The sequence below is a fragment of the Rutilus rutilus genome, assembly GCF_951802725.1.
Source record: "Rutilus rutilus genome assembly, chromosome: 4".
Taxonomy (NCBI): Eukaryota; Metazoa; Chordata; class Actinopteri; order Cypriniformes; family Leuciscidae; genus Rutilus; species Rutilus rutilus.
The window spans coordinates 38089074-38110995 of NC_140212.1; the positions used below are offsets into that span (position 1 = coordinate 38089074).

The 21922-nt window shown below is 36.9% G+C and overlaps 1 protein-coding gene across 1 annotated transcript; it reads left to right on the forward strand.

Annotated features, from left to right (window-relative positions):
• Positions 1-7955: 7955 nt before the first annotated feature.
• On the forward strand, positions 7956-21221 carry LOC311289222 (tripartite motif-containing protein 16-like). The gene is made up of 4 exons (XM_084407047.1): positions 7956-8578; positions 19516-19672; positions 19829-19876; positions 20086-21221. Exons 1-4 carry the CDS (start codon positions 8003-8005, stop codon positions 20625-20627), a joined length of 1323 nt encoding a protein of 440 aa, XP_084263173.1. The 5' UTR covers positions 7956-8002; the 3' UTR covers positions 20628-21221.
• The last annotated feature ends 701 nt before the right edge of the window (positions 21222-21922 follow it).

Here is a 21922-nt window from a genome sequence, read left to right on the forward strand (position 1 = left end):
CAATCACCAGTTCAGAAGACTGTTTTTTCATCAACTCATAACTCCGCAGGTGCTCTATGTACCTGGTGCATGATATGGTTCTATGAAGAAAGATACTTTGCTGGACACAACTACAATTTTAACCAGCTTCCCAAAGTCAGGCAGGCCACTGGTGTGCCCCACGGACAGAAACATACCCTCTGAATACTTTGTGCCATAAAGGCAGGCATGGGTTGCAAGAGACACAAGACTTATGTTTCCATATTTCAGCTCTACAGCCCACCTCATGGAGTGCTCGAGTGCATCAGGTGAAACAACTGCAGTGTGTCCAACTTCCAGAACAGGTCTGAAAAGACTTGGCAAGTCTAGATGGTAAGCTAAAGTAAGCTGGTGTTTTGTTGACAGATGTTTCTGAAATTGTGAGAATCATACACCACCCTTTTAAAAAAGATGTGTGCTTAGCTTCAAATCTAATGGTCCAGAAATCAACCAGGGGACCAAATCTCCGAATCAGGTCTAGATAATGTTCCAAGAAGTGGTGCTTGGGCAGGAGGTGGAAAAAGGTAATTTTTAAAACTTTTTAATTAAATATTAATCATAGCTTTTGTCTTGTGTCAAAATGTTGCTAGGAATAACAAAGCCAAAACAGCTTTTGGGTTTTTCATGGATGGAGTAGAAAAAAATGGATGTCCATCAAGGTATGCACATTTTACAGTATATGTCACCATCACGATCATCGTCACCGTCATTGTCATCTTCTCTGTCACTGTCACCTTCTCTGTCATTGTAATCATCACTGTCACTGTCATCGTCATTGTCTGCACTACAGTTCCCATGATCCTCCTTGGCCCACACCTGCACCCCCTCTCTTATTACCCGCACCTGCCAGTCATCATCATCATTGTCTTCAGCCGTTGTCTCGTTATCTTCTGTGTATTTAGTTCCTGCTTGTTTTCAGTTCATTGTCGGTTATTGTTTGTGCATACATACTGTTCTGCATCCTGGATTACTATCGTTGTTGAAATAAATCTTCTTGTTATTTTTGTATGCCTGTTGCCTCCATCGTCATTGAGAACCAGCGTTACAGTATGATTCTCACAAATTCTTTACAAAAATGGTACCACTGACAATTAGGACCTTATGACTACAGTTTAGACATTTCATAAGGTATCCAGAAAAAGAGCAACAAAATGTTACAAACTTTTTCTTTCAAAGGAACATTGTTAATAAAAGATCTTTATAAGATCCTTTTCCGTATTAAAACGTTGTTTTTACCCTTTTTACAGACTTCCTGTGTAGAGTAATCTGTAAAAAGAGTATCTTACAAAAAAAACTTTTCCTTCACAATATTTTAAAGTATTTAAACATACCTATTGACTCATTAAATAAGTATTACTGTGATACTGAGCTTTGGCTGTGTTGCTTCACAATCGTTCTGCTAAACATTGCTGAAGAGCTACATTGCTTGTGGGAAGAATTATTTGTTATCGATAAATTACTATTGTAATTTTTGGTATGTGCTGTACTCTGCTCATAGTACCCAGTCATAATCAGGTACTGGAACTGTCCATGCTATAAAGATAGTTTGAGCCAACTCCGAGTTTGGTGTTTGTGGTAGGGCTGCACGATAATGGGAACAAAATGACCGATATTTTATTTTTCTGCAATATATATTTATGTTGGCCACTAGGGGCGCTAGACTTGTAACTTTCACATCTAGCGCCCCTAGAGGCCACAAGCGCCGCAGCACTGTCGCAAAAGTCAACAAACAGTCAGCCGGCCAGCCTCCCATGTTTTTAGATTGTGTGTGCAGACAGTAGTTGACCTGTTGGTTGAAGAGAGATCATCGACTCACTATTGAAGAAAAGAAGACATCCATTGAATAAATAAATTGCACAAAAGTGAACAGAAAACAATGTCTGATCAGGTAAGTCGCATAGACCAAGGGTGCCCAATCCTGCTCCTGCCGATCGTCTGTCCTGCACAGTTCATCTCCAACCCTAATCAAACAACACCTGTCTTTAATTTTCAAGCGATCCTGAAGACGTTAATTGGTTGCTTCAGGTGTGTTTGATTAGGGTTGGAGATAAACTGTGCAGGACAGCCGATCGGCAGGAGCAGGGTATAGACGTTTTGTACCTAAAACTAAGTTGTTATTGTGCTTGTTTTGGAGTCATTTTATCTTTAGATCGGACTTACATTGTCTTATTTGTTTTTTTCCTGTAGTAAACTATGAATTTGAATCTAAAATCATATAAGCCTCTAATAATACATACACATTTGTATCTAAAATCGTATAAACCACTAATAATACACACATATATGAATGTGTAAAAGGACAAACAAACTGAAGCCTACAAATAACGGCAGTATGTTGTGACTTATATCAGTTTTGTTACACGATTTCCCGACTTCGCAGTGAATATTACATTATATATCCACATTTATGCCGATGTTTACCTATGTTTAGCCTGTGGTCACGTGACGGTCGTAAAGCGATACGTTCTCCAGGCATTCTCCAGGTCACATGACCTGGCCAACGACGGTGCGCCTTCTCCAAACTTACATAGGCGGTATTTCAAGAGGGCAGCCCCGCTCGGAGCATTGATAGTGTCAAGCCCTGTATATTGGCCTGAGGAATCATTTAAAATAACTCATATGCGTCAACTCTTTAGGTCACAAAGTCTGCAGTGTGCTTTTAAATATAATTAATTTAATTAATTATCTTTGTTAAAGCAGCAAAAGTATTTTTCTCTTTCTCTTTTATTGTTTGATTAACATTGTATGACAAACATACATATTTCAAAGTTAAGGATTCATTACTTGAATATAGCCTAGGCTACATTGGAATAAACACTATAACCAGGGGTTAAAGTGGGCCGGAACGGTCCGGAACTGCGTTCCGGCACCTCAGGTAAATTAATAAATAAATAGATTCAAATCAAATCAAATCATTCTCATCAAATTCAATGATTCTCATCATTCATCAAATCAAAACGTAATATCACCCCCCTGGTCCCGCCTTCACAAACACGCTTCCCGACGTTATGTTCTCTGTCACGGTTCTCCTGTCTGATTTAAATGCATCTACACCTATGATCTACACTGGTTCACGCATGCAGACAAAGTCATTCCTCCCTCCCGCTGAACGCCAGCGATTAGCCTACTAATGCGTGAAATGCACTCACGGTGGTTGAGCGCGGTAAAGTTAGTTTTAGGTTCGAATTCGTTTATGTTTCTTTTCCCTTGTATTATATATTTTTTATTATTATATTATATTTATACCTGAGAATGCTTTGACCCGTTTTATGACTAAGGGAACGTCTGCCATTTTCACCAACTGCGTTAAACGTATTACTTTTAACATTTAAAAACAGACATTTTCAAAGTCCAAAGCTTGCAGAAGGTTCCTATTGGCAATACTGACTTAGGCTACAGCTTTCCTGATAGCCTTGAGTAAATTAACTTGTCTAAGAAAATGATTCATAAAACATAAATATCAGTTGAGCCTTTGTTTACTTTCTTCACTGACACAGACGAAAATGAAAAGACTATCACAGTTCAGCTTTAGGAGGGGAAGAAATAGGGCAGGATAAGAAGACTGAGAGAAAAAGAAAGATGAAGATGAGGAGAGAGCAGGTATTGACAAATAATCTAATGACAAGGTTTTAAAGCTATTTCTTATCAACTTTTTTGGCCTTCAAAAGCCTTAAATTGCACATTTGTAGGTCAGAGAAATACAAATTTTCTCGGGGGAGCATGCCCCCCAACCCCCCTAACTAACTCACATTTGAGTCAGTTTTTTGACTTACCATTTTCAGGTTTAAATATACAGTGTGTTCCATATTGTGGTGTTCAGCAATTTAGTATCATCATTATATCAGTGTAGATGTAGATGGATCAAAATAAAATCATTAAACTATCAAGTAAATAAGTAGTGTGATACTTGGTGCCAGTAACACTCTTGTCCCAAAAAGTATTGCTATACCACGATAGGCTACTCAATATGTTGTCCCATGGTGAGTAAATTTTCACTGTTGCACCTACACAAAATTTGAGGGTTCCCCCACCTGCCAAATCCCACTTTAACCACTGACTATAACATATTATTTGATTACTTTATTTTTGACAAAACATACTATATTTAACATATGAGCAAAAATTGGCAAACAAAAGCTTATTTGAGGTGGCTGATATTTTACAGTAAAAATGTATAATCTATCCAAAACTAATCAACGAAATGTTGTCTTTCATATGTCTGTAACATAGGTCTTTCGTTTTTATTATAAGAAATATAAATGTTAATTTGCAGTTTAATACGTTGCTTATACAAATACATTTTATTTCAACATATTTCAGTCGATTTTTACATAGTATAGCAATACAGTTTGCTAAAAGCGGATCATTCATTCACAAACAGAAACGCGATTCAAATTTAAACCGTCTTTTGCCAGTTGTGGTAAACAGCACGCATCTCTGCCGTTCATTCATTCACACACAGAAACGCGATTCACTTGAGAATGAAAAAAACGTACTACAGTATTCCATAGCTCAGGATCTGTTGCTCCTCGAAATACCCGCACTTCTGAGGTACATTTTCCATTATAGTATTATTCCTCACAGCGCTGCGAGACTGTGTAAACAAGTACAATGATCTGAATAAGCTTGATGTGTTTTCTCGAGCTGATATGGGGGCGTTCACAGTTTGCATGGATTGCCTCAGTCATTTGCGTTTGAATAGCGCGCGCTCTCCGTGGGCGGGGTCACATTAAAAATAATAAGCTGAGATGAGAACGACTGACATCTCTCTCTTTTCATACAGATTGCATAAACTGAGAATATTTGTTTTTTATAAAAAATACTTCATTTAAAAGAAGAGAATTCAGGCTTCATGCCTGTGTGTCTGTATGCCTGTTTGACTGAGTATTGGCTGAGTTATGGTTCATTTTCGGACGCGTTTCAGAATGGACTTCACTGACAGAGAGAAGGCAGAACTCGCTTCGTGTTTATTTTTCTTTATTTGGCAAAAAGCACAACACTTTGTTTTTATTGTGATTATACACACACTTAACAGGATCGATTGATGTATGAAACTCCTATGGAAAATCAAAGTCAACAGAGTATTTTTGAGTCTCTTTTACACTGATAAAAAAAAAGCGAGCTGGCATCGCCGGCGATACCGTCAACCCCAGGGGGTTTAAGAGGGCCTTCATAAATATGAAACCGTGTTAACTGCACAGATATTCTTCAGAATATTTGACCAAACTATTCCACTCTCCAAGTACCTCCGGACAGAAAGGATGGACATCCTCTCTGCCCATCGAATGGTGATTGCCACACAAGAGAGCCTCAAACGCATAGCAAGGGATTTCTCAAGTGTGAAGGCAGCGGCGGACACGTTTGTGAAATGGACAAATAAAAACATTGAAGAAAGGGAGGAAGGAACAGACATTGAGGTAGAGACTGCATTGCCTCAGAAAAGAGCAAAGAAAACAAAAAGCAGGGCTGAAGAGATGGCTCAAGATGAGCCTCTAAGTGATGCAGAGAGAGCGTACGAGGTCAATGTACAACACTCAATTCTTGATACAGCTGTTGAGGCCATTCACAGAAGGTATATGACTAGGGGTGTAACGATTCGTTTTAACAACGATTCGATTCGTATCGCGATTCGTGGTTGTCGATACGATTCAAGGACGATATTGGTTCATTTAGAACGATACGATACGAAACGATTCAGTGACTTGAAATCGATTCAGTGACTTTTTAACCAACATTTCTTGAAAGGGAATCAGGTATCAATTAATTATGCGCGTGCAATTAAAGAGTGCACGCTACGAGCACAGTATAACGATGACAGAATAATGACACGGACATATAGCCTGACAACATCATCTGATCACAAATACTGAATCTGGACAACACGTTTTTTTCTAATTTGTAACGACGTTGCATGCTTGTAGTTTATTTTGTGCTTTATATAGGCTAGTGAAACGATATAAGCCTGCAGCGCGCGCCGCCGCATTTGCGCGTGCAATTGAAGAGTGCGCGCTACTGCAGTATAGCGGCTGAGAGGACAGGAAAGTCTTTCTGAGGTGAGAGACTTTGCGCTGCTTGTTGTCTTTGCGCTGCTGCTGGCGCGCCACGCATGGCGATCACGTCTAACGTTTAATGCCTTTATCATTAAAAGTGCTAAGAAAAAAACATCCTTATAAAGTCTGACGTGCTTAAATCCAATGCGTTATTTCATAGTATCGATACAATCGATTCATTACCTTTTAAAACGATGTTAGATCGATATATGTCTAGATCGATATAACTTGCCGAGCTCAGATCGATGTAGTTGGATCATTAAGAATATGAATCGATACATCGATGTAGTTGATGAATCGTTACACCCCTATATATGACACATTGCACTCATTTTGCAGATTTGGCCTGGCTGGACCCAAGTAACTTTCAGCAAATCAGGGCCACTTCTCTTCCCATTCAGGCTCTTCAAGACTTAAGTAAATGCCTCATCAAATTTGACATGCACAGCTACAGTGGACAATCTACAGTCAGAACTAAAAAGTTTAGCAGGACAATGGGACAGGCTCAAAGCATCACATCTGGATGAGTACAAGACCAGAACAGTGGAGGATGTATTGATAGGACAGGAAGAGGAGACTGACATTGTGCATAAAAGCTGTGGCTCCTGCAAAAATTGCCCACTGTGCTGCTATGAAATACTCAGGCGGTTCAACATGTTGTCAGGTGCATATCATCTTCTTGGGCTTGCATAGAAGTTCCTGCTTACCCTTTCCCTGACTCAGGTGGCCTGTGAAAGAACGTTCTCAACACTCAAATTCATCAAAAGCAGACTTAGGAGCACTTTGTCAGCAAACAAACTGGAGGCATTTATGATGATGGCCACTGAAAAGACATTCTTGTGGCATTGGACTCAGACGTAGTCATCGATAGGGTCGCTGAGAAGAGTGAATTATTGAGAAAGCTGCTCTTGTAGCTTAATAAGGTAAGATGTTTTTGAAATGATTATGAAAATATTCATTGCAATGTAGCAGCTGTCTAACCTCTCCCTCTCTCGCTCACTCTGTGAGTTTACTGTAATTCAATGTTACTGATCATCTGAGCAATCATTTATCATAACTACTCTCTCTCTCTCTCGCTCTCTCTATTTCTCTCTCACACACAGGCACACACACACACACACACACACACACATCCTTTTGACTAAGTGAGTTAACAGTTTATTCAGTGCTATACTTTGGAAAGCATTGATCATTTGATCAATCATTTATCATGTGTATTCGTCGCAAGTTTCTAAAGTTTTTGTTTTGTTTTTATTTGCACAGTTATGAACATTTATATTTTATGTGCAACAAGCATGCTCAGTGGCTTTACGCCTAATTTGAAATATACAGTATATATTTTTTCCAAACAATATGATTGAAATGGTGATGAGTGTACTGTTTTGATGCATTTTAAAAATATGGATGATAGATATTCTTCAATCTTTCTGACAAAGAACAAAAGATAATGTGAATTACAGTGTGTACACTGTTTTTTTGTACTTTATGAATTGTAGTGTACAGTGTTTATTATAAGGGGTAGAATCCGCAGCTCAGTACTCACTACTCACTACTCATGAGTACTTTTAATTAAGCTCCTTTTTCACTCTTACTCAAGTAGTTTTTTGGACAACTACTTTTTACTCTACTCACAGTACATTTTTTGGAATGTAATGGTACTTTTACTTGAGTATGTTTTTTCAGTACTCTTTCCACCACTGGTTATTAATGATGTTGGCCTGATTCTCTGTAACTTATATTCTTTGAGTGTCTGTCTGAGACTAATATCTAGTGGACGTTTTGTGATCTGTGACTTTAAAGACTTCCAGAAATTTCTTTTGCACACTTCACTCAAACACAGAACCAGGAAACAGGAATCACAGGAGTTCAGGGAAAGAGTACCTGAAGTGTAGTTGAGCTGTTGTGTGTTTGTGTCTCTTTATTCATGCAGTAAAATGGCAGAAGCCAGAATTACTCAGGATGAATTCATGTGTTCAGTGTGTCTGGATCTCCTGAGGGATCCAGTGGCCATATCTTGTGGACACAGTTACTGTAAGATCTGTATTACAGACTTCTGGGATCAGAAGGATAAGAAGAAGAAAGTCTACAGCTGTCCTCAGTGCAGACAGACCTTCAGTCCAAGACCTGCTTTAGCTAAAAACACCATTCTGGCTGAACTGGTGGAGAAACTGAAGAAGACTAAACTTGCTGCTGACTGTTACGCTGGAGCTGGAGATGTGCAGTGTGACATTTGTACTGGAAGAAAACACAAAGCTGTCAAGTCCTGTCTGGTGTGTCTGGAGTCTTACTGTCAAACTCATCTCGACCGTCATGAGGAATTTCACTCCCGTAAGCCACATAAAGTGACTGATGCCACTGGACGACTGCAGGAGATGATCTGCCAGAAACACGACAAGCTCCTTGATGTTTTCTGCCGCACTGATCAGAAGTGTATATGTGTGCTGTGTATGATGGATGAACATAAAAACCACGACACTGTATCAGCTGCAGCTCAGAGGTCAGAGAAACAGGTATGAACATTAAACTACACACTGATGAAATAATGTTTATATTGGCACCTATATAATCAGGTAACATCGTTCACACTGCAGACGTCACAGAAGTGAACAGTAAACTGCAAGTGGACTTTCATTGCTGAGCGTATTTTTGCTTTGCATTGAACTTAACAGAAAAGATGGTAAAAATGCACTGTAAACATAGTTATCAGTTTATATATTTATAGGTTTAACAAAATATGATTTGTGATATATATATATATATTTTTTTTTTTTAACTTGATTTGCTGTTGTGGTAGGGCAGTTTCAAATCACATATTTGGCACACTACCTTTGTCTTGCCCTCGCTGGATTTTGTCCTCGCTTGTCCTCACTTAATGCTCAATTTAAAGTGCTCCCACACAGCTGAGGTCTTCGGCATTTTTGTCTTCTCTTCCAGATGAACTGAATCATGACGTTCACTCATGGGGGATTTTACTGGGGCATGTGAAATCCCTCAGCCATGTTCAGGAATGCGCTTCTGTCCATACATGTTCATGCAGATGTGCGCTAGACAGAGAATACTTCAGTTGCAGGGAAGACTTTACTAGGCTAAGAAGGAGCAAATATATTCATTAAGTATAACGAGGTTGGGTTCCTTCAACTTTCCATCCTATTAAAAACGGCTAGGCTATATAAGATAAGTAAGGGATAATGTAGAGCTAGGCGGTTGTTACAGCGAATACAACCCCGACAGGCTGATCAGGACCCCAACACGAAGCTCTACATTATCCCGCTTATTACATGGCAACCTACCAAATAAATCAATAATTTGACACAAAATATTGATTTAAAAAGGAGTTTATTGATTTAAAAACGATTGTATTGCTTCCGTTAAAGAAAACAGTCTGTTCCGTCTCTACGGTTAGAATCCTGCGTCCATAGCAACGCTCTGTTTTTCATGGCAACGGTGTGTTATACTTAGCAGCAGTCTGTTATCAAGAAATAACAGACCGCATTCTACATTAGAAATCAACCAAGCCGTGTAATAAAAAAGAGTATTGTACTGTATATCGCCAGATTTTATAGTATAAACATATTCAAGTGTAAATGAGAACCATTTTGAGGAGGATGGCAGGTGTGCAAAAAACACACACAAAAAAACGAAAATTCGAATCCCAAAATTGAAAACTGTATACCAACCCACAGAATGAATATTTGAATATTCGGGTCCAGCCCTGTTTCACTCCAATGTCAAAATTATTTGAGTGTGCTTTTAAAGGTGCACTGTGTAATTTTAGCGGCATCCAGTGAGGCTGTGAATTGCAACCAACAGAAGTTACAGTGGCCGACAGGAAATTATGTCATCGTCTGAGACAGCAGAGAGTAGCCAGTTAAGCAATAAGGTTTCTTTACAAAGATAAATTAAGAAATTAGGTTTATTTAATTATTCAGTAAAACAGTGTTATTGTGAGTATTATTGTTACTTGTTCATCATTGTGTCAGTGTTTCATTCGCTGACTTTAGCTAGTAGTCGGGGAGCCAAAGTCTCAAAAATGGGTTGAACCTGACATGGTCTGTTATACTTTTTATTTGTGTTTTTTCTGTTAACTTTGACCCTAAGAACCAATAATTGGAGGGTCTGCTCTGCCGGAAATATCGCGAAAAAAAATTGTGGCCATTTTAGTGTATGCACCCTTTATTTTTATCAGAAAAATGTGAAAAATGATTTTTTCCCTCAAATCCTCAGTGGGTTTGGTAGGCTGTCAATAAATGCACTCCAGATACAAAGAACACATTTGCTGACAACATCCACTGAAAAAATAACTCTTAAAACACATTTCTACATGATTTTGCATCAATTTAATGCAAAAAATTAGGCGTTTTCTCACTTTTTTCCAATATTTTCATCTTTACTTCATTGGCAATCAACTATTCCCCCAAGTTATGACATCAGTCAATATGTCATTCTTTTCACCAAACAGTATACTCACTCCACAGAAAAAAATCATAAAAATCCAACCAAAATCAATGGATCTGTCATGATTTCACTAATAGTTGATCAGCAGGCTCAGAACCTCAATAGAATTGTAGGCTACTCTCAAAATTCCGAAAGACATGTAGTCCATGAGCCGGGGGGGTTGATCGGTATCATCGGGGGAAAAAATGCTATCATTGTTATTTGGCAAGGTATACACCCCTAGTATTAGAAAAATCACTATAGCAGTGCAGGGGTGGTAGCGAAATCACTTTTTTCAGCTCATGAAGTTACTAACCCCCTAAGATAAATTCCGTTTTTGAAATCTGGTGTATATCTGGTTTAGGCTCATGCTAGGGATATTGTCAATATTCTATAATATGGTGCTTGGTATTGCTGGAAAGGGGACCTTTTAGGCTTTCATTTAAGCCCAGTACTGAATCTGTCTGACAAACACAGAGGTCACATGAATTCTTTAAACCAGAAATAACACACATTTTTTCACAATTTCCGCCTAAACTAAAAATCCGCCTAAAATCGCTGTGCCATGAAAGAACACCACGGACACAAAACTCAACAACTTCAATACTCAAGGCACTCTGATGACTCAGAAAATGTATAATATACCCATACTATTTATTTGTGAGAGCCTTAAATTAGACTTGTGCATCCAGCACAAGTCTTCAAAATAGAATAGAGCCAATAGAATGGACAAATAGAATACCCTAGTCCAGGGCCAAATGTTGTAATAAAAACACTTGTAATTGGTGTAACAAAATGTTTCTATCATGTATTTTGATATTCACCCACTTTCAGTTAGAATGTCAGAATGTAGCTCGTGCACTGAATGTTGATGGATTTTGACAAGGTTTTGTCAGTTTTGTGAAAAGATTGTTGGAATCAATCGCTGTAAAAATCTGTTATTGTCTATCCATTCTAAAAGTGCATCTATCCATTCTAAAAGTGCATCTATCCATTATAAAAGTCCATCCATCCATCATAAAAGTGCATCTGTCCATTATAAAAGTCCATCTCTCCATCATAAAAGTCTATCTCTCCATCATAAAAGTCCATCTATCCATTCTAAAAGTGCATCTATCCATTATAAAAGTCCATCTATCCATCATAAAAGTGCATCTGTCCATTATAAAAGTCCATCTCTCCATCATAAAAGTCTATCTCTCCATCATAAAAGTCCATCTATCCATTCTAAAAGTGCATCTATCCATTATAAAAGTCCATCTATCCATCATAAAAGTGCATCTGTCCATTATAAAAGTCCATCTCTCCATCATAAAAGTCTATCTCTCCATCATAAAAGTCCATCTATCCATTATAAAAGTGCATCTCTCCATCATAAAAGTCCATCTCTCCATCATAAAAGTCCATTTATCCATTATAAAAGTGCATCTATCCATTATAAAAGTGCATCTATCCATTATAAAAGTCCATCTCTCCATTTTAAAAGTCCATCTATCCATTATAAAAGTCCATCTCTCCATCATAAAAGTCCATCTATCCATTATGAAAGTCCATCTCTCCATTATAAAAGTGCATCTATCCATCATAAAAGTGCATCTATCCATCATAAAAGTCCATCTCTCCATCATAAAAGTCCATCTATCCATCATAAAAGTCCATCTATCCATTATAAAAGTGCATCTTCTCCATCATAAAAGTCCATCTATCCATTATGAAAGTCCATCTCTCCATTATAAAAGTGCATCTATCCATCATAAAAGTGCATCTATCCATCATAAGTCCATCTCTCCATCATAAAAGTCCATCTCTCCAACATAAAAGTCCATCTATCCATTATAAAAGTCCATCTCTCCATCATAAAAGTCCATCTCTCCATCATAAAAGTCCATCTATCCATCATAAAAGTGCATCTATCCATCATAAAAGTCCATCTCTCCATCATAAAAGTCCATCTCTCCATCATAAAAGTCCATCTATCCATTATAAAAGTGCATCTCTCCATCATAAAAGTCCATCTATCCATTCTAAAAGTCCATCTATCCATTCTAAAAGTCCATCTCTCCATTATAAAAGTCCATCTCTCCATCATAAAAGTCCATCTATCCATTATAAAAGTGCATCTCTCCATCATAAAAGTCCATCTATCCATTATGAAAGTCCATCTCTCCATTATAAAAGTGCATCTATCCATCATAAAAGTGCATCTATCCATCATAAGTCCATCTCTCCATCATAAAAGTCCATCTCTCCAACATAAAAGTCCATCTATCCATTATAAAAGTCCATCTCTCCATCATAAAAGTCCATCTCTCCATCATAAATGTCCATCTATCCATCATAAAAGTGCATCTATCCATCATAAAAGTCCATCTCTCCATCATAAAAGTCCATCTCTCCATCATAAAAGTCCATCTATCCATTATAAAAGTGCATCTCTCCATCATAAAAGTCCATCTATCCATTCTAAAAGTCCATCTATCCATTCTAAAAGTCCATCTCTCCATTATAAAAGTCCATCTATCCATCATAAAAGTCCATCTATCCATTATAAAAGTGCATCTTCTCCATCATAAAAGTCCATCTATCCATTATGAAAGTCCATCTCTCCATTATAAAAGTGCATCTATCCATCATAAAAGTGCATCTATCCATCATAAGTCCATCTCTCCATCATAAAAGTCCATCTCTCCATCATAAAAGTCCATCTATCCATTCTAAAAGTCCATCTATCCATTCTAAAAGTCCATCTCTCCATTATAAAAGTCCATCTATCCATCATAAAAGTCCATCTATCCATTATAAAAGTGCATCTTCTCCATCATAAAAGTCCATCTATCCATTATGAAAGTCCATCTCTCCATTATAAAAGTGCATCTATCCATCATAAAAGTGCATCTATCCATCATAAGTCCATCTCTCCATCATAAAAGTCCATCTCTCCAACATAAAAGTCCATCTATCCATTATAAAAGTCCATCTCTCCATCATAAAAGTCCATCTCTCCATCATAAAAGTCCATCTATCCATCATAAAAGTGCATCTATCCATCATAAAAGTCCATCTCTCCATCATAAAAGTCCATCTCTCCATCATAAAAGTCCATCTATCCATTATAAAAGTGCATCTCTCCATCATAAAAGTCCATCTATCCATTCTAAAAGTCCATCTATCCATTATAAAAGTCCATCTCTCCATTATAAAAGTCCATCTCTCCATCATAAAAGTCCATCTATCCATTATAAAAGTGCATCTCTCCATCATAAAAGTCCATCTATCCATTCTAAAAGTGCATCTGTCCATTCTAAAAGTGCATCTCTTCATCATAAAAGTGCATCTCTTCATCATAAAAGTGCATCTCTTCATCATAAAAGTGCATGTCTTCATGTTCATTTTATGAAGTATACTTAAGTAATTTTCAAGTATATTTTTAAGTATACTTTATGTAGTAAGTATACTAATATCAATGTGTACTTGTAGTAAAATTGTGTACTATTTCAATACTGCTTGGGACTAAATTGGCTCACTTTTCGTATTTTTAGTATTTGTAAGAGTAGTAAACCAAGTACACAACTAGGTTTCTCATTTGTAATGCATCTGTACTACAAGTGAACTTATAAGTATACTAGTTTACTGTTTTAATACAAGTAGTAAATTTTTTAGTTTATGAAAGTACACACTGATGTGTACTCTCAGTAAACTACTAGTTTCGTAGTTTATACTGCAAGTGTACTTGTAAGTTTTCTTTAAGTAAACATAACATTATACTTTGCACTTAACATGTAACATTATTATTTTTGCACTTGAAAAATACCTTTAACTGTACTTTAAATTTAAAAATATGTTATTAGCTTCATGCATCCTTTTTTAATCTTAACACTTGAATGTCAGTAAGTTTCATAAAGAAAGGCAACATTTTAAACAAAAAAGTAGAATTAGAGTAAATTGATTTACACGACCAGTGGACTAGCCTACAAAAGAGTTAACACAACTACAAGACAAGTATACAGTACTTTGAATTCTTAATTATTCTTTTAAGCAGGGTTCACCAATCTCGGTCCTGGAGGGCCGCTGTTCTGAGGACAGCGGCCCTCCAGGACCGAGATTGGTGAACCCTGCTTTTAAGTATATCTGGATCAAAAGATTGAGTTCAAGTACAGGCCAAATATACCCGGGCCCGTATTCATAAAGAATCTTAATGCAAAGAGTCGCTCCTAGTGACAAAATTCTAAGAAAATTCTTAGAAATGTGGCCGTTTACTCTTAAAATTAAAGAAAAAAATCCCAGTAAAGAAAAAAGTAATTCAGAAAGCATCTTAACCCTTAAAAGAGGTCTTAAGGTCAAAATTGTTAGGATCACGGACGAGGACTTTTAAGAGGCTGAAGACTTTCTTCAGCAGAGGAGAACATGGCAGAAAGAAGAAGGAGAAGAAATCTGTTGCAGACAATGGATGACAGTGAGTTAATAAGACGCTAAAGATTAGATCGTGCATGGATCATGTTTGTGACTGATCTTAGAGACGCGCTAACATCTCCGACAGCGCAGAAATGCAATAGCGCCAGAAATGAAAGTAATCACTACATTACGATATTTGGCAACTGGGAAAATGCAACAATGCAGCAGTGTGTAATGTACACAGTCGCATGTAATTTCAAAGTGAAGGCTTAGAATAGACAAATCACAATTTTTTTCCTTCTTGGACTACCAGCCAATCACAGTCTTCAAAAGATTGTGTCATATATAGTAACTGGGTCAGCCCCGCCTCCTCACTAAGATGAAAGTTTTTGTCTTTTCCTTGCTCAGAGTTGTTCTCAGATTGGCCCCGAATCGCTCTTAAGCTAAGACTCCTACGTAAAAGTTTTTAAAGGAAAACTCCGGTCAAATTTAACATTGAGCTTATTTTTTTGTAAATTTGGAGTGCTGTTAATACAGAGAACAACGACAAAAATCGGTGTTGCCTACACCATTTTATCCACTTTTTAAAATTTGCACCCTGTTGACTTCAATGGGGCAAGTTTTAAACCTGCTTTTAGCCTCTTAACATCCTTGATGTGTCATTACAAGTGCACAGCCAATGTGAGTGATTCCTTCAGAGTGAACGCGGGTCAATCTGACTGCAGTAGATGTGAAAGATATGGATAAAAATGATAATAATTCAGCCAGCGCTCACATGGCTGTGCACTTGTAATGACACACCAAGGATGTGATGGAGAGATGGACTTTTATGATGGATAGATGCACTTTTATGATGGATAGATGCACTTTTATAATGGAGAGATGGACTTTCATAATGGATAGATGGACTTTTATGATGGAGAGATGGACTTTTATAATGGATAGATGGACTTTTAAAATGGAGAGATGGACTTTTATAATGGATAGATGCACTTTTATAATGGATAGATGCACTTGTATAATGGATAAATGGACTTTTATGATGGAGAGATGGACTTTTATGATGGAGAGATGCACTTTTATAATGGATAGATGGACTTTTATGATGGAGAGATAGACTTTTATGATGGAGAGATGGACTTTTATAATGGACAGATGCACTTTTATGATGGATAGATGGACTTTTATAATGGATAGATGCACTTTTAGAATGGATAGATGCACTTTTAGAATGGATAGACAATAACAGATTTTTACAGCGATTGATTCCAACAATCTTTTCACAAAACTGACAAAACCTTGTCAAAATCCATCAACATTCAGTGCACGAGCTACATTCTGACATTCTAACTGAAAGTGGGTGAATATCAAAATACATGATAGAAACATTTTGTTACACCAATTACAAGTGTTTTTATTACAACATTTGGCCCTGGACTAGGGTATTCTATTTGTCCATTCTATTGGCTCTATTCTATTTTGAAGACTTGTGCTGGATGCACAAGTCTAATTTAAGGCTCTCACAAATAAATAGTATGGGTATATTATACATTTTCTGAGTCATCAGAGTGCCTTGAGTATTGAAGTTGTTGAGTTTTGTGTCCGTGGTGTTCTTTCATGGCACAGCGATTTTAGGCGGATTTTTAGTTTAGGCGGAAATTGTGAAAAAATGTGTGTTATTTCTGGTTTAAAGAATTCATGTGACCTCTGTGTTTGTCAGACAGATTCAGTACTGGGCTTAAATGAAAGCCTAAAAGGTCCCCTTTCCAGCAATACCAAGCACCATATTATAGAATATTGACAATATCCCTAGCATGAGCCTAAACCAGATATACACCAGATTTCAAAAACGGAATTTATCTTAGGGGGTTAGTAACTTCATGAGCTGAAAAAAGTGATTTCGCTACCACCCCTGCACTGCTATAGTGATTTTTCTAATACTAGGGGTGTATACCTTGCCAAATAACAATGATAGCATTTTTTCCCCCGATGATACCGATCAACCCCCCCGGCTCATGGACTACATGTCTTTCGGAATTTTGAGAGTAGCCTACAATTCTATTGAGGTTCTGAGCCTGCTGATCAACTATTAGTGAAATCATGACAGATCCATTGATTTTGGTTGGATTTTTATGATTTTTTTCTGTGGAGTGAGTATACTGTTTGGTGAAAAGAATGACATATTGACTGATGTCATAACTTGGGGGAATAGTTGATTGCCAATGAAGTAAAGATGAAAATATTGGAAAAAAGTGAGAAAACGCCTAATTTTTTGCATTAAATTGATGCAAAATCATGTAGAAATGTGTTTTAAGAGTTATTTTTTCAGTGGATGTTGTCAGCAAATGTGTTCTTTGTATCTGGAGTGCATTTATTGACAGCCTACCAAACCCACTGAGGATTTGAGGGAAAAAATCATTTTTCACATTTTTCTGATAAAAATAAAGGGTGCATACACTAAAATGGCCACAATTTTTTTTCGCGATATTTCCGGCAGAGCAGACCCTCCAATTATTGGTTCTTAGGGTCAAAGTTAACAGAAAAAACACAAATAAAAAGTATAACAGACCATGTCAGGTTCAACCCATTTTATTGAGCTTTTGAGACTTTGGCTCCCCGACTATAGCTTCTTTGCTCGAAAAACAACATTGTGACGAAACACGTTTGTCAGTTTAGGGCCACTGTAGAAACATGTCGGCGCATTTCAATGTTAGGGGACATGCGCTGTATGTAGATAGAAATGGCTCGTTCTAAGGTAATAAAAACATAACGCTTAAAAAAATTAAATAATACCAATCTCTAGACACACGGTGTATTCAATGAAAAATAAATAAATCGACAGAATAAAATGAGAAATGTTATATTATTTATTTTAACAGTATGGTTTCTTCACTTTCAAGAATGCAACAGTAGCTTATTACTTTTTAGTAAAACTTAAATGAGCCCAAATCCAAGCATATATTAAATTATTGTTTAGTAATACTATTTCACATTCTAAGTAAACGTAATTAAGGCGAGACGCTACAGGTGAATAGGGTAAAATTTTAAAATAATAGATATCACCATGAAACTTCCTGTTGATTACTTACACAAGTATATAAAAAATGCATTACAAGTTTTAGAAATGTGTGTTTAATTATGCAAATTAGCCATTATTTCATTAAATATGCACGATTTTGCATATATTTTCGGTAGATAGATCTGAATAAAGCCAGGTGCAAAATTCTTTTTTTCATTTTGTTTACACACAAGATGACAATAAAAACACAGAGGGATTTCAGGATATGCTTTCATTAACTAGGGAATCAAAATATACTGTCCATAGCCATAAAAAATTGATTTTCACCATATTTTTTTTATTAAAATGTCACATAAATCAGACCATGAATGATTTATTAACAAATCCCTCTGAAAATATCTTCAGAATACTGCTAAGTGTATAACTGGAAAGTCTGGTGTACTTAGGTGCTACATAGGCTGAGATGCTTGTACTGGAGAATGACAAAAAACTCATTTTGAGAAAACGGCAGTTAAAGATTTAAACAGCTCTAAATGAGAAATCATCGTTAACTTTAAATCCCCCTTTGGACATTCACGATTGGTTACTGATAGAAAGGAAATGCCCATATTTGGGTTACATAGCGTTGTGCAGGAGACTCAGAGCTTTACAGAGATGACAGACTTAAGTAAACAGACGGATCTCGACATGTCGCGTTGTAATGCTAACTTCCTGGTAAATTCGAGAGAAACTTACTGCCGCAAGTAAACAAAATGTAATAAAATAAACATCTTACTGTAGATTTTCAACGTTTTCTTTATAGCAGCTTGAAAGAACACATATTGAAGGAGTAAACTAGCCCAAAATCTCAAAACTGACCACCGCATGAAAAATCGATGTTTTTGCCTGCCGTGTCTCGCCTTAATGAAAACAAAAATATCACATATTATTGCCTTTTCATATGAATTTATCAAACTTTGCCCTATTATTATGTGAATAAAACAAAGGCTTTAGTGATGGTATATTACTGAACTCTAGATTGTATTTCCACATGTGAATAAATCACTTTCAATGTTTTCACTGTTACTGTCATTCATTCTTTAAACATATCATTTCAAAACACTCAATTTTGAGAATTATGATTGCAGTCTTTCCAATACATCTAAAATATAATATCTTTCTTATGCTAATATTCAGCTTAAATGTACTTAGCATGTGGTGAATGTTTGCTTAAGTGCAGTGTAATTATGTTACCGTGGTAATGGGGTCATTGAGCAGCTCATTAGCGCCCCTCCAGCTGTTGGGACCCTGGACAAGCGCCTAGTTCACCTGTGCCTAGAAACAGTCCTGAATGTCAACTGTGATCTGTTACATTTATGTTATTGCCAGATGTTTTATCATCCAAGTGTTTTTCTAGAAAGTTCACATATAGTTTAAGTGGCAAATGCTAGATCTTGTGGCTTCAACGTGATAAAATGAATATGAGAAGAATGAAGCTGATGCTGTGAAAGTGCTGGATTGAGGAGAGTTACTAAAGATCAACAAGAGCCGCACAAATCTGACAGTAGTGCAGGTTATTGATGAAGTGTGGAGGTGATGAGCTTTGATTTCTGTTTTCTGTAGAGTTTCCAGTCTCTCTCAGCTCCTCCTGAATCTACAGACGTAAATGACAATCCCTTCAGTTCTCTCTCCTCTTTTGAGGGCGAGAGAGAATCTGACCATCAGCTGAAAGACAAACTGGAGGATTTCTGCAAAGAGGAGCTCAAGATCTCTGACAGAGGTAAAGTCCTGGAGATTCATCAGCTCTCAGAAATTATTATCCTCCATCATCTCATATCATGTAGAAGATCATATTAGAAATGTCTTAGGATCTGATGCAGGGATCATTTTCTCTTGACATGATAATCACACTCTTCATGTCTGTTGATTTCCACAGTCACTTTCACCAACATTGTTCCCAGAACCAGGAACGAATTCCTTCAATGTAAGTCACTAAGAAAACAAGCAGAGAAACTCGCTGAGTGTGTTCATGTTCTTCCTGTAGAAGGTGAAAGAAAACATGACAGAAGAGTTTTATAGTTGATCATGTAAATGATGATTTGCACAAGATACATTGAACATGAAGAGTTCAGCTACATTAATAGATCTGACAGATTGATCATTCCTGATTCTGATGTGTTTTATTTTCATCAGATTCCCATCAGCTCACTCTGGATCTGAACACAGTGAATAAACGCCTCAGTCTGTCTAAGAAGAACAGAGTGATTACTGACACTGGCACAAAGCTTCAGCCGTATCCTGATCATCCAGACAGATTTGATGATGTGCCTCAGGTGTTGTGTAGAGAGAGTGTGTGTGGACGCTGTTACTGGGAGATTGAGTGGAGTGGGTTCGGTGGGTTTATATCAGTGTCATATAAGAGCATCAGCAGGAAGGGATGGGGGAATGAGTGTTGGTTTGGATATAATGATCAGTCCTGGAGTTTGTCCTGCTCTCCCTCTAGATACTTATTCAGACACAATAACATAAAGACTAAACTCCCTGTAAAGCCCATCAGTGGAAAAATAGGAGTGTATGTGGATCACAGTGCAGGAACTCTGTCCTTCTACAGCGTCTCTGACACAATGAGCCTCATACACAAAGTCCAGACCACATTCACTCAGCCACTCTATCCTGGGTTTAGGGTTGATCCTGGGTTTTGTGATAATTTTGAATCATCAGTGAAACTGTGTTGATAGGGTTGCCACCTTCAAGGCAAAATAAGGGAAACCCATCTTTTCTGCAAATTGTGCAGTTCGCCTTAGTTACTTGACATTTACAGAGCCATTGATAACTTTTTTTTTCTTATTCATCCTTATATTTGGAGAATATCTTGCGTTTAACATCCAGACGTGTTCAAAAGCTCAACATGTTTAAAAAGGTTTACGGCAGTTTAAAAAGCATTATGGCGACTGATCTTGATACTCCGTAGATAGAAGTACAGTTACTTCTATAGAAATAAAAAGCCTCTAAAATGCAATCGCGCAAATGAGCTTCTGTACTATTTGTGAAATTGATTTCTTTTTATTTGCTATTAGTATTCTACATATTGCAAAATCTAAATCAAGTGCATTCTGCTTTAAAAATAACATACAATGTAATACAATATTTACACTGCAAAAAAAGAATTACAATTTTTTACAGATATTTTAGTTTTTTTGTATAATGTTAAATAATAAGATGGCTTTCTTTGGGATCCAAATTTCAAAAAATAAATTAGATTTGAATTGTAATGATTTATGACTGCTGTGTATGCCTAATGATGATGATGATTTAATGCTCTTCCCTGAATAAAGGTAAACATAAATATATATTTAATGAACAGGTTAAATCTCATCTAACAATGTTTATATGACAACAATGTTGTCACTGTTGTGTTGTGTTCTGTTTAGTTTGTTTTCATTGGATTTGTCTATCTGTCATCTCGTCACGTCATCTTCAGTCATTATCAGTTCATCCGTATCACCTGTGTCTAGTTAATTATCATCTGTTCCACCTGTGTTTCTGTCATTAGTGTTCATCAGTGTTAGTATTTAAGTTCCTTCAGTTCACTCAGTCTTTGTCCGTTCTAAGTCTTAGTCAGTGTGTGTGTACATCCTGTCTGCCTGTACCTATTGGATAGGGATTGGCAAATGAAGACTCATGAAGCACTGAGGCTTTCCCCTGATTGTTCCGGGAAAAGATTCAAAGCATCATGAGTGTCGAAAACAGCGCCATCTTGTGACTGGTCAAATTTATAGCAGCCATTCACCCGAGTGTGCAGTGCCGTTGTTTAATCTATTAAGCACAAATAAAAGCCTGACAATGCTAAATGTTCAGTTTTCAGATAATATAATTCACATATTAAAGTGTGCCAATAAATAAAATGTAACAATTATATTAATACTAATTATAAAAGTTAATTGCTTGATGCAAGCAATGGTGGTTTAATTATTTTATGATTTCTATGCTGTTTAAATGGCAGAATATATGATGATGTGACATAGGCTTA

Excerpts from the sequence above, each read along its gene's own strand:
- LOC311289222 (XM_084407047.1), top strand. The coding sequence starts at position 8,003 with ATGGCAGAAGCCAGAATTACTCAGGATGAATTCATGTGTTCAGTGTGT. Across the intron at positions 19,673-19,828 it reads GCTCAAGATCTCTGACAGAG|TCACTTTCACCAACATTGTT; the intron begins GTAAAGTCCTGG and ends TGATTTCCACAG. Across the intron at positions 19,877-20,085 it reads CAGGAACGAATTCCTTCAAT|ATTCCCATCAGCTCACTCTG; the intron begins GTAAGTCACTAA and ends TATTTTCATCAG.